This window comes from Salvia splendens, chromosome 4, assembly GCF_004379255.2.
Source record: "Salvia splendens isolate huo1 chromosome 4, SspV2, whole genome shotgun sequence".
In the NCBI taxonomy this organism is placed as follows: Eukaryota; Viridiplantae; Streptophyta; class Magnoliopsida; order Lamiales; family Lamiaceae; genus Salvia; species Salvia splendens.
The window spans coordinates 3,150,915-3,163,862 of record NC_056035.1 but is presented as its reverse complement, the minus strand read 5'-3'; the positions used below and the strand labels follow the sequence as shown (position 1 = coordinate 3,163,862).

Here is a 12,948-nt window from a genome sequence, read left to right as displayed (position 1 = left end):
ATGTTAAAGAAAACTAGTATAAATTTTGTTTTCTGTCTATGGATTATCAATTGCGTTATAGTACTAGCTAGTTATATACTTAAAATCAAGTTTCAAATAGTATAAATAATTAGTTGAAATTAGTTATTACAAAATGGGTCTGTATTAAACAATGTTAGATATACAGTAAAATATTTATTTAAAGCTTGTCTTTCATTGGTTTAGGGACATTTAATATGCTTGTATTAAAGTTAATACAAAGTTAATTATAATAGCAATGAGCATAGATGAGACAAATCATATTTTTCAATTTCTCAAGGAAAGAAGATGCAATATTGTATAGAATTATTATACTGTACATGCTATATATCATACCTTCAAATTTTGATAAATTTAAACAGTGCGGCTGTGACTTCAATTCGATATAAATAAGCAATCTAACAATTTAATATCTTGGTTGCACACCTATATAACTAGTGCAGTACTGCAGTTTCTACAATAAGATTTTTGGCAACTACTAGCTAGCCTAGTTTAGGTTAATATTTTGATTGATTATTATTGACCCACTTTCATTCGAAGACATTATATTAATCCATTTCAAGCATACTAAATTAATGGGCAATTTAGCAACATGTCGTAGCTCAGTTTGCAACGCGGAGTGGTGGTGACCCTGAGGTCACAGGCTCAAATCCCGTCATCCACTGGGAGACTTTCGGTCTTAATCCGTAAACCCGATCAAACAAGATTAGTCGGAATCCGCCAAAGAAGGGCTCAGTACAACTGTGGCCAAACAAAAAAACTTAATGGGCAAATTGCTATGAATTTTGATCAAATTCTTGATTAGTCCAGTAGTTTTTAAAACCAACAACAAAAACCAAGAATTTTAATACATTTCTCAAAATTTCAACAAAGTCTAATTTCGATGAAATTTAATCTAGTTTAGCATATGAAAATCCAATGAGGTGCAGATCGGCCGTGAATTTTATCATTCTCAACACATTTAGCAAATAACTCAACGCCATTAACCTGAAACATGTGTGCATCAAATTAACATCACTTTATAATAAGAAATTGGATCATTTCGGTACAAGAAAATTGAGAAAAATGTTAAAATCCATAATTTTAAAAACAATTTTTAAACTTGTAAAACGAACCTGATCAAATTTCATATTTTTTCTAGCACTTTTTCCTAAATTAATCATCCTCTTGGCAAGCAAACATGACAAAGAATTCAAGGAGACAGGCTAATTATTTTAAATTTTGCATTTGTCAACATCTCAATTCTCATGTAACAATATAGCCGAATATTTGATAGTCCTCTGTCCATGTCCAAAATATTCTTGAGTTTTAATTATATTCAATTATTAAACCAATCGCAGAGTCACCATTATTATTGTATTATGTAATCATGATTGTTTGACTTGGAATCTAAATCACTTTGTTTGCACCGTGCGGTCAAGCAATGAAATATTCTAAAATGAAAAATTCCAAGAAGTCTTGGCGAATTTTGAAGAATATTACTCCGTAAAAGAGATGCTTTACTAATAAGAAGTCAAAGCCATGTTGCTCAGCAATATATTTAGTAGTCAGAGCGACTGTATTATTATATGAAATTAATTGTGATTCGGCGGAAATAATTAGGTAAATAAAAATATACTGATTGGTTTCTGTTTGAGGAGACAAATATCATGGCAATTGTAATTTTTTTAAATTAATTATGGAATGGGATACTACGTTAAAATATTACAATTTAATATAATATTTTGCTTTGATTACTGATGGGGTACGTACTAAACAAGCCCAATAGCAGTAACGGCCCATCAGCCCAAAACCCAAGGAAGAGTATCAGTTCGGCATTACCAAAGAGTTCGGCCCCAGCCTACAGCTCGGTAAAAGCCGACCAATCAAGCTCTACTCTCAGATTGGCAAAAGCTGCTCGGCAATAGCTCAGCAGTTCGGTCCCCAAGGAAGAGTATCAGTTCGGCATTACCAAAGAGTTCGGCCCCAGCCTACAGCTCGGTAAAAGCCGACCAATCAAGCTCTATTCTCAGATTGGCAAAAGCTGCTCGGCAATAGTTCAGCAGTTCGGTCTCATTATTCGACCGAACTGGGAGATAGTGGACTCATGCAGAACCTCCACGACCTCCACTACACGATCTATTTAGTGGTGGACCCATGCAGGATCTCATGACCTCCACGACATCCACGATCTAATTAGTGATGATGTAAGCCATGACCTAATTAGTGATGATGTAAGCCACGACCTAGTCAGTGGTGATGTAAGCCACGATCCTAGTTCAATGTATAAATAGAACTTAGATCAGATGGAGGAGAAAGGAGAGCTCTCTAGACATCAAATATCATATAGCAAGTCTGTATTTGTAAGCTGTAAACCAGATCAAGCAATACAATCTTGCCCTCCTTTCTTCCCGTGGATGTAGATTTACCTCAGTAAATCGAACCACGTAATTCCTTGTGTCGTGATCTATATTTTCTTTTACCTGCATTTACTACCATCAAAAATTCGCCCAACCATCACTGGCGCCGTCTGTGGGAAACAGAGAACCAAATCTGTGATAAAAGCGAGTTTTTGATCCTCTTCCACCAAAAAAAATGCATACCAGATCACATAACACCCATAATACCGTTCGTGATAACCATGAGGAAGCTAGTCCAGCCCGCAGATCTGGAAAACAGCCTCGGGAGAAATCTACTTCCAGTTCTCACGGAGAAGGAACAAGCCGCTCAAAGACTCATCGCACCGAGTCTTCCCAGCAGCCCGATTTGAACGAGGCTGTCAAGTTGTTTTTGGCCGAGAAGCAGGATGAATTCTTAACATTCCTGCAAACAGGCCAAAAGCCTGAGACGAAAACGGTGGATTCTCCCTCCTCATCCAGACATGAAAGTCACTACCGCAGTAGTGCCGTGTCTTCCAGGAAGAAGAATCCTCAACCCCGACATGTTCCTGTTCCTCCTCGGTACCGGAATCACAGGAGAACTCCATCTCCTCCATACCGAAGAGATGTCGGGTTCGCCATGTACGGAGCATTGAAGACTCCGTTCTCGGACGATATCACCCGAACTCCCTTACCACAGAACTACCGAACTCCGTCAATGACTTATGACGGGTTAGTGAATCCTCATGACTTCCTGGGACGCTATCAGTATAACATGGTGAACCAGGGTCTCAATGAGGTCCATATGTGCAAGCTGTTTCCCGAGCTGCTTATCGGGAACGCAAGAAGGTGGTTCGATAGCCTCCCCCAAGGCAGCATTAGATCTTACCGAGATCTAATGGATGCTTTCCACAGGAGGTTCTTTCAGAAAGCGGAAGCCCGAATCACTTCGGCTCAGCTGCTTTCTACACGTCAAGGTCGCGACGAAAAGATCAGCGACTTTATGACGAGGTTCCACAAGGAATGCCTACAAGTAGATGATCTCAATGATCTACTTGTCATTTCGGCATTCCAAAATGGAATCCTGCCCGGAGCTCTCTACAGAAAGCTCGTGGAATGCAGTCCGCAAACAGCTCAAGAGATGTGGGACATTGCGGACCAGTTTTCTCGTGCCGATGAGGCAGACCGTCGAAAACGGTCTTTAGACAGCTCATCTAGAGAAGACAAAAAGAAGCCCGATCATAGCGATCAGAGGCTTCCTCGCCGAACTCCTTCCCCACTAAAGGAGGGATAGCGGTCATCCGAGGTGATCAAAAAAGAGCAAGAGTGTTTGCAGATTGCGCTTAAAAGTGCCGAGCAATCAGATCGGCACCATCAAGCATAGCAATCACAACAGCCGGAGTCAGAGGCAGGCGAAATGACCGAAGTCACACCGGAGCCGAACTCGATGGTGTACGGCACTGAAGCCGTGATTCCGGTTGAGATCGGCGTACCCAGTCCCCGAACTCTAAATTTCTCCTCAGAAATGAATGATGACGGACTGAGAGCCGAACTAGATCTGGCCGAAGAAAGAAGAGAATTGGCCTGCATAAAAGCAGCCAAGTACAAGGAGCAAGTAGCCCGGTATTATAACCAAAAGGTGAAAAAGCTGCAATTTCAAGTGGGAGATCTCGTCTTGAGAAACAACGAAGTAAGCCGAGCAGAAAAGCTGGGCAAACTCGAACCCACATGGGAAGGTCCATATCGGGTGTCAGAAGTCCTCGGCAAAGGGTCTTATAAATTGACTCACATGTCAGGAGAACAAGTACCCCGAACATGGTACATTTCCAACCTCATGAAGTTCCATTTGTAAGAGACAGTCCGGTCAGTCAGTCTTGTGTCTAGTTCGGTCCTAGGGGTATGTGCTTTCTTTGTTTTTTACTTGTGTTTCATGTTTGTCTATATGCGTTTTGTTTGTCTATGTGCGTTTTGTCTGTCTATGTGCGTGTCGTCTCTTACAAATGTTACTGAGGTATCTTGTTCTTCGAAGGCTGATCCCCTTTTTAGAACATATATAAGCCAACGATTGTGAGTCCAAGCTTCTAAGGAGGATACAAAACCACAATTCAGCTTAAGAAACAAGCAGTTCGTCTGAAACGCACTGCAACAAAGGGAAAGTCCGATCCACGCGATAAAACTCGCCGAATTAGGACAAGGGAAAGTCCGATCCACGCGATAAAACTCGCCGAATTAGGACAAGGGAAAGTCCGATCCCCAAATTAGGACAAGGGAAAGTCCGATCCGAGCGATAAAACTCGCCAAATTAGGACACAAGCTTAGTCCGGTCAAAGAAATTTACTTCATAAGACCAAAGACGAGTCCGGTCAAAGAAGTTTACTTCATAAGACCAAAGACGAGTCCGGTCAAAGAAGTTTATTTCATAAGACCGAGGACCAAGTCCGGTCAAAGAAATTTACTTCATAAGACCAAAGACGAGTCCGGTCAAAGAAGTTTACTTCATAAGACCAAAGACGAGTCCGGTCAAAGAAGTTTATTTCATAAGACCGAGGACCAAGTCCGGTCAAAGAAGTTTACTTCATAAGACCAAAGACGAGTCCGGTCAAAGAAGCTTACTTCATAAGACCGAGGACGAGTCCGGTCAAAGAAGTTTACTTCATAAGACCGAGGACGAGCACGATGAAATTTTTTCGCTGAGCTGTAAATACGCAGTGATAGAAGCGAAATGAAGATTTCATTTATTAAAACTTGTTCGGCATACAACTCCGCTGCCCTACGAGAAGGCGTTACGCTATTACAAAGGACTATTCTACTGTCCCTGGTTGCTAAAGTTGAGCCATCTATTCACAAAATCCTCGTGAAGCCGAGTTCGGGCGTTCCGGGCAGCTGAAGAATAAGCAGGTCGACGAGATGCTCTGATCGACCTACCACCTCTTCCTTGAGTCCGGGAAGTACTGGCACCTCGGCGGCGAAGAGTCTCTTCACGAAGCATTTGTTGATCTTGCTCACTCATAATCACAGCTCCTCTACGAACTTCAGTCCGTCCTTGTCTTGACGTTTCCGGTTGCTCCTGAGTCCGTTCTCGTCTTGACGTTTCCGGTTGCTCCTGAGTTCGTTGCTGATTTGGAGTAGGATTTTGAGCAAGTGGATCAGAGGTTTGAGCTGGAGTATGAGCATCTGTTGGCGGGAAATGCCTAAGGAATCTCTCGATTGAAGGACGCCGGGAAAGAACGATGTCGTACCGAGAAGCCCAGCGCCGCAATGATTTCACAACTTGTTGGCAAGCCGAGCTCTCCAGCGCATTGTTCCTCCGGAGTACATGATATTCCTCCCACAGTTCGTCAACTCGTTCCTGAACTTCAGAGATGGTCATTCCCCCGCGCCTGCTGATGAAATCCTCATACGCAGTCCTCTCAGCGACAGCAGTATTCAGTTCGGCCTCCAGATCTTTCTTTTCGGACTCTAAGTCCTTATTGTCGGCCTCCAGCTTCACTAAACAAGCCAAGAGTTCGTCATTCTTCATCTGGTCAGCTATGGCTTTTTTCTCAGCTTCGTCTAAAGCGGAAGAGTACAGCCGCTTCCAGTGAAGTACCTCCAGCTCCTTAAGAGTTAAGAATACAAAGCAGCCTATGTCAGTTCGGCATTTCAGTTTACTGAGCAGGTAGTAAACCACAACAGGAGTAAAAGAGAGTACGAAAAGCTATACGAAGACACAAGTGCAGAAAAGAAGAATTTTTTCATTCATAAGAAAAATTTTTTTTACACAAGGAGGGCTTCAAGGCCATTTTACAAGAAGGAAGAAACTAAACTAAGAGAAGGGAGACGAAATCATACTCCGCCAGCTTCGTCTCCGGCTCCTCGGTGAGGTTCAGCTTCCTTCTCCTTGTCTGCCTCAGCTTCAGCCTCGGCCTCCCTGCTCCCCCCAGCCTGCTCGGTGCCCCCATCACCGATCAGTAGCACCTCTTGCTCGGCCTGCCTGTCTCCGGTCTGCTGATCAAGCTGCTCGGTCTCACCTTCTCCGTGGAAAATTGGAGCGGGTGAAACTGGCCCTAAGGAGGCAAAGATAGCCTCCATATTCTCGTCCCGGTCAGCTCGGCAACTACGAACTCGGTCAGCAGAAAGCAGGACCGAGGACGAAGCAAGCTCCTCAAGGAGCGGCAGACTCTGGAGACGAGCTGCTATCTCTCGGCCGTACAGCGGCAGGACGACTTCGGGCCCCTGCTCGGCATTATCGGTCATCAGTTTCAGCAGATCACCGACAAAGGCCGAAAATTGATTGCTCAGAAAGAGTTTCTCCGCGAAAGCACGGAGAACCTCCCCTTGGGCAACCACGGCGGCAGCATCCCTCCGTTTCGTCTGCTCTCGCTGGATGACGAGCTGGTTTTTGGCAAACTAGGCTTCATCCTGGGCCGAGATCCTAGCAGCTCTGGCCTTCTCAAAGTCTGCCTTAGCCTGTTCGGCCTGGTGACGAGCAGCCGCCAACTTCCTCTGCATCTCAGCATAATCGTTGGACGCTTTGGAGAGTTCAACGGCGACGAGCTTGGAGAGCATATCGTTCCTCTGAAAATGGAAAAAGGAAAAAGTCAACCGAGGGGCCACAAAAAATACAGGAAAAAAAGCAAGGCCAGAAAATCAAGAAGAGAATTCACCTCGGCGAAGTCCGTGGGCCATAAGAAGGGCTCACAGATATGTTCCGAAGGAGGCGCCAAGACCACGTCTTTCTCCGGCGCTCTTGGGGGCTTCTGGGTCTTCCCCTTCCTATTTGCCGAAGTCGACTCCGGCTTCTTTGGATCCGAAGAGGTCTTTTGCCTCTTCGGATTCTTCTCGGCATCAGACGCCGAGCTGCTGGTTTTGGCCTCTCCGGTTCCTTAGATTCGGAGGATTTGCGACCGAGCTTGTTTAGCAAGTTCACTGCCAAAAAGCAAGAAAACAAGGTTAGTTTTCGTCGTCAAGGCAGTAATGCATAAAAAAGAAATCCTCACCCTCAGCCTCTTCGTCCGAAGACGAGGAGTCGAACACGAAGTCGCCCTTGACGAGCTCAGACTCCAGGTACTGCTTCCTAATCATAGGAATCTTATTGAGCTCGCCCTCGAGCTCGTCCAACGGTTCTAACCGAGGATGAGGAATCACGGACTTCGGCCCTCTCCAGGGAAAGCCCGGAGCCGCTGTCCTATTGTAAAAAAAGAAACGATGTTGCCACTTTGGCCACTTGGTTTTGCAGAAGGCCCTAAAAGGCTGTAAAGGGATCAAGTAAAACCAAGATCCTTTCCGCTTAAACTGGAAGAAATTAAGGATTGCCCGCAGAGACAGATCCTTATCTAGCCTACGCAGTTCGGCAGCAAAGGCCGATAAGTGCCTCCAAGAGTTCGGAGTCACCTGACCTAAAGGGAGTTGAAAAAAATCTAGCAGCTCTACAAAGGCAGGGGGAAGAGGGAAACGAAGCCCGCATTCCAAGCCGGCTTCGTAAACGGTGGCGTAACCCTCCGGCGGCGAGTCAGCCCTATGAAGGTCGTCGGGAATCGCAACCTTCCCCCCAGGAAAAAAATATTTTTCGTGTAGGGATATCACAGTATCCTTACTCAAGATGCTGTGAAAATACTCTACGGTCTTCTCCCCGGATTCTTTCCGGCTAGAAGACCCCTTATCCCCTTTCCTACCGCTACCTGACTCAGAAGAAGAAGAAGAAGACATAGTTCTTACTCTTTGAAAGTCTGAAGAAATTCTGAAGAAATTCTTGAAAGCGGAAGGAAATTTTTACGCAAAAGAGAGAGAATGCAGAAGAAGCAATAGCAAAAGTGTTCAAATGATGAAGAAAGGACGTATTTATCAGATTCGGAGAAGATTTCAAAATCATCGCACCGTTTCGAATCCCACCTTTTCAGGATTCAACGGCCGGATTTTACTGTCGCATTTAATGCAGTCACGCGCAAGGCACGTCCCCTAACGTCAGCCTCCCCCGTACCTTTATCCAGAATGCCGAAGTGACTCGCTTCGCCGAAGTGATTCACTTCGCTTTTCGGGGGGGGGTAGTGATGGGGTACGTACTAAACAAGCCCAATAGCAGTAACGGCCCATCAGCCCAAAACCCAAGGAAGAGTATCAGTTCGGCATTACCAAAGAGTTCGGCCCCAGCCTACAGCTCGGTAAAAGCCGACCAATCAAGCTCTACTCTCAGATTGGCAAAAGCTGCTCGGCAATAGCTCAGCAGTTCGGTCCCCAAGGAAGAGTATCAGTTCGGCATTACCAAAGAGTTCGGCCCCAGCCTACAGCTCGGTAAAAGCCGACCAATCAAGCTCTATTCTCAGATTGGCAAAAACTGCTCGGCAATAGTTCAGCAGTTCGGTCTCATTATTCGACCGAACTGGGAGATAGTGGACTCATGCAGAACCTCCACGACCTCCACTACACGATCTATTTAGTGGTGGACCCATGCAGGATCTCATGACCTCCACGACATCCACGATCTAATTAGTGATGATGTAAGCCATGACCTAATTAGTGATGATGTAAGCCACGACCTAGTCAGTGGTGATGTAAGCCACGATCCTAGTTCAATGTATAAATAGAACTTAGATCAGATGGAGGAGAAAGGAGAGCTCTCTAGACATCAAATATCATATAGCAAGTCTGTATTTGTAAGCTGTAAACCAGATCAAGCAATACAATCTTGCCCTCCTTTCTTCCCGTGGATGTAGATTTACCTCAGTAAATCGAACCACGTAATTCCTTGTGTCGTGATCTATATTTTCTTTTACCTGCATTTACTACCATCAAAAATTCGCCCAACCATCAATTACAATTTGCCTTTTTTGAAGTGGAAAGAAGCAATAAACAACACAGCATAGAAATGAATACTCTCTTTATCCATGAATAAATATCTTATATTTGACCGACACAGATTTTAAAAATTGTTTACCTTTATAAAGTAAATTGAGTAGAAAAAATTAGTGGGATGTGAATCCTACTTTTATATATTGGTTTTATAATAAAATGTGAGTGAAATGAGTTAGTGGAATGTAGGGTACATTTATTAAATATAGTAAAAGTGAAATGAGACATTTATTGGCTGACAGTAAAAAAGAAAAAATAAGATATTTAATGGCGGAAGTAAAGAGTAAGCTTTGGTTAAGTCTTCATTTAATAATTTGAAAATCAGATTACCGTTGACAGTTAGGAGTTTAGATATTATTCCCTTTTTTCAAAACAATCAGATACTGCAATCTTATTATAATTAAAACTCAGGTGGCAGTTTATAACACTACTTGATTAGTGTTATTTGGTTGTATTATGACTGTCATAATATTGGAAAAATTTGGTTAAATTCTGATTTGGCTAGCAATTTTAAAAAACAATTGGGAAACCGGAAAGTTTGGAATTTTTTTCTATTTTCCCAATGCGAAAAAATAAGATTGTATAGTTAATGTCTATAAACCAAACCGTGTTGTTTATGTATGAATAAACGACATTGTTTAACTCATTGTAGAATAACATAATTTGTACAAGAATGTACGGATTACTTGTTGCTTCTTTTTCCAGTTTCAGACTTACACATATAGTATCTCAATTTACAAACAATCATACTGACTGGGCTGCATCTACAGCAGATTTACATGGATGCCAACATCTCCCTCCTTACTCAGTTGTAATGAGAGGCATTTTACTCTTCAGAAAAATACTCTCAAGGCGCCGACAACTTTCTCCGGCCTGCAAATATGAAATGTTGTTGAGAGGTGGGAAATGTTCGTGTTTGCAGTCAGCAGAAACTAATAGCTTGCGAGAGATCGTTTACCAGTCCTCCTGCGGCATGTGGCCTGCACCTTCAATCATCTGAAGTTTTACTCTGTCTGTATTCCCTTTCTGGAATTCTTCAGCTACTGACTGCGGCAGATACTTGTCCGATATTCCCCAGGCAACCAGTATCGGCTTATCCCAGCTGAAAACACCATATGAAGTACATTTGAGAGAGTTGATCTTCGAAGAATTTACTTTTATGATCTAAAAACTGAATGTTAGTGCAATCAATCAGGAAAAAGTATGAGACGACACGTTGTTTACTTAATCGTGTAGTAATGTACCTTCCAGATGCGAATCCAGCTGATACTCGGCTGTTAATATCATTAATGTTAGCTCTTTTGGTAGCCTCAAGCAGAGCTGTAACATCAAAAGGAAATGAATCAGTGAAGGCAAGCATATTTTTAGCCTATAATCTATTTGTCTGTGTCGAACGCCTTGATAAGACAAGAAGCTACTATTGGTTTGGGATGGTATTACAGACCAAATCCAGGGCCACTGCTAGAGAGGTATGGCAACCGATATACATCTGCCTTTTCCAGCTTCAAGGCATAGCTGCCATGAACATGTTCTTTATTAGTGAAAACACAGTAACAATGTAACATAATGTATATCTAACATCCAAATAAATCAAATCATAAGCAGGCATCTTTGTTGAAAGTAAAGGTTTGAGATCACATAAAATGGAAGAAAAATTTCTCGATACATACGCGCTACCTGCTTCAATAAAACGCTCAGCCATAACTGCATTCTGGCAAGTAAATTCGCCAAGAAGTGGAATCCTGGAAATCAGCAAAGATGCAGATGACATCTACTATCAGAAAATCAATAAATAAAACACACCAACATTAGGTAGTAAAGACGAGGTTTGAGATGGTCGTCTTCATAGGCAAAAGATGCACTAATTGTTCACACGTAATCACAACACCTGAGCTGCTGAAATAGCCCAGGAAGCGGTGATGAGGGCGTCAATGGCGTGTTCAGGATTGCAAGCTTTGACACTCTACTTTGATTTTTCAAAGCCCAAGTCAATCCATACGATCCAACTACAAATCCCTGCAAGACGCAAGAACTCACGTACAATTTAAGTTGGTAAATTTGAAGACACTAGTTTTAAGAGTTTTATGGAGGAAACAAGACAAGATTCAACAGAGATACGAATCTTCATTAGGATATAGACAGCTAAGTATGTTGTAAACTATGATTTTGAAGTCCAGACCTGAACTACTAGGTAAAAGGGATCAGTAACCCCAAGAGTATCCAGTAATTTGTCAAACACTTCATGGAATTCTTTCTCTGCCAATTAAATTATCAGATTTTTGTCAACAAATTCATACAATCAAAAAATGATAAAGGATTGGTAAGTTGCAAAACCTGTGTAGTCAAATCCATATCCAGGCTGTGGCTTGTCGCTAAAACCAAATCCTATCCAGTCAGGTGCAAGACAGTGGAACCCGGCATCCGACATCTACAGCATCATAGCCATAGAAATCAACAAAGAGAGAGAGTATTTTTTTCAGCATTCAATGGTCACAAAAAGTCATTAACCCCAACACTCATTTAGTGGCTGTAGTTGAACAAGCAAACATTGGCAACACTATGTTGCAAAATCTATGAACTCGGCTAGTAGATCACCAGCAGTACCTGAGACATAACAACTCGATAGCTGTATGACTGTGTTGGAGCACCATGTAGAAACACAATGGTTCCACGCCCTCTTTCACGTGATCCTGCAAATGAAAGAAACCAAATTATCGAATTTCAACCGAGTAAACATGTTAATGCGGTTTGTTACCTGTTTCTCTTACAAACCATCGAAAACCTCCAGATTTGATGTAAGAGCCATAGTCCCTTCCTTTGTCTTCTATTCTCTTTCATAAGAAATTAAATGGCACGGCAAGCAAATATTAGTTCACATCTCCAAATCATTTGCCACCAACTGAAACATAACACCATCAATTTAAAAAACATAGACAGATTAACGGCTATCTGAAACATGATTTCATTTCAAATCTTTAACTACTCCCTTCGTCCCATGCTGATAGGTCCACGGGTTTCATCTATGTCTCAAGAATTACTGCATCTATCCTACTAAGATAGGCCTAGTTTTCCCTAAAAAAAATCAAAAGAATGTATTTTTCAACAGATTAAGAAAACTCATAAATAGAATAGTATTGGACTTAATTCCTCCTACTTTTTTATATTAGTCGGTGCTTTTATATGGAAAAGTAGAGATGGACTGAACTGAAGCAGATACAGTCGTCTCTTAATTGCAAATAAAAAATCACCAGTAATTCATAATCCATCAACTAATTAAATTTCAACTATCTTCCTCCAATTAAGGTATGGAACAGCAATTGAATGAAGTTTCAACTATCTTCCTTCAAACTGGAAATTAATCGAAAAACGATAATAGAAGAAATGGTAATAATTACATAGAGCATTTGGCCGACATTCCCGTCCTCCGCAGGGGATTCCGGTAGCTGAATGGCGCTGCGGCTCGAAGGATTGTCGGTGACGAACCCAAACGGATTGAAAGCGGGTTCTTCGTCGTCGTTTTTAGAAGCCTCCACGATTATACGGGCGAATCGTTTCTGATTGGATAATTTACTGGAAGAGAAAGTGGAAATGGTTGGCGAGATGAGTGGAGGAGGAGGAGGGAGGAGAGAGAAAGGCATAGCGGCGGTGGTGGAGAGCAGGAGTGGTGCAGGAAGTTGGGAATTTAACGACCACTACTAACTTCTTTATTTTTCTGCTTTCATTTCAATTTCAATTTCAATTTCAA

At 42.4% G+C, this 12,948-nt stretch overlaps 1 protein-coding gene across 1 annotated transcript; it reads right to left on the bottom strand.

Moving 5' to 3' along the window:
- Window positions 1–9,816: 9,816 nt before the first annotated feature.
- LOC121801556 (cis-3-alkyl-4-alkyloxetan-2-one decarboxylase-like) lies at window positions 9,817–12,890 on the bottom strand. The gene is made up of 11 exons (XM_042201065.1): window positions 12,599–12,890; window positions 11,959–12,034; window positions 11,808–11,893; window positions 11,538–11,631; window positions 11,383–11,459; window positions 11,092–11,219; window positions 10,874–10,945; window positions 10,648–10,718; window positions 10,448–10,523; window positions 10,162–10,305; window positions 9,817–10,076 (listed from the first exon to the last, which is right to left on the bottom strand). Exons 1-11 carry the CDS (start codon window positions 12,839–12,841, stop codon window positions 10,037–10,039), a joined length of 1,107 nt encoding a protein of 368 aa, XP_042056999.1. The 5' UTR covers window positions 12,842–12,890; the 3' UTR covers window positions 9,817–10,036.
- Window positions 12,891–12,948: the final 58 nt, after the last annotated feature.

Bases quoted from the DNA above. Each gene is read 5' to 3' on its own strand.
- LOC121801556 (XM_042201065.1), bottom strand. From the start codon at position 12,841: ATGCCTTTCTCTCTCCTCCCTCCTCCTCCTCCACTCATCTCGCCAACC. The intron at 12,035-12,598 runs GTAATTATTACC...TTCTTATGAAAG, and splicing joins ATGTCGGCCAAATGCTCTAT to AGAATAGAAGACAAAGGAAG. The intron at 10,946-11,091 runs GTGTTGTGATTA...GCTGATTTCCAG, and splicing joins GGGCTATTTCAGCAGCTCAG to GATTCCACTTCTTGGCGAAT.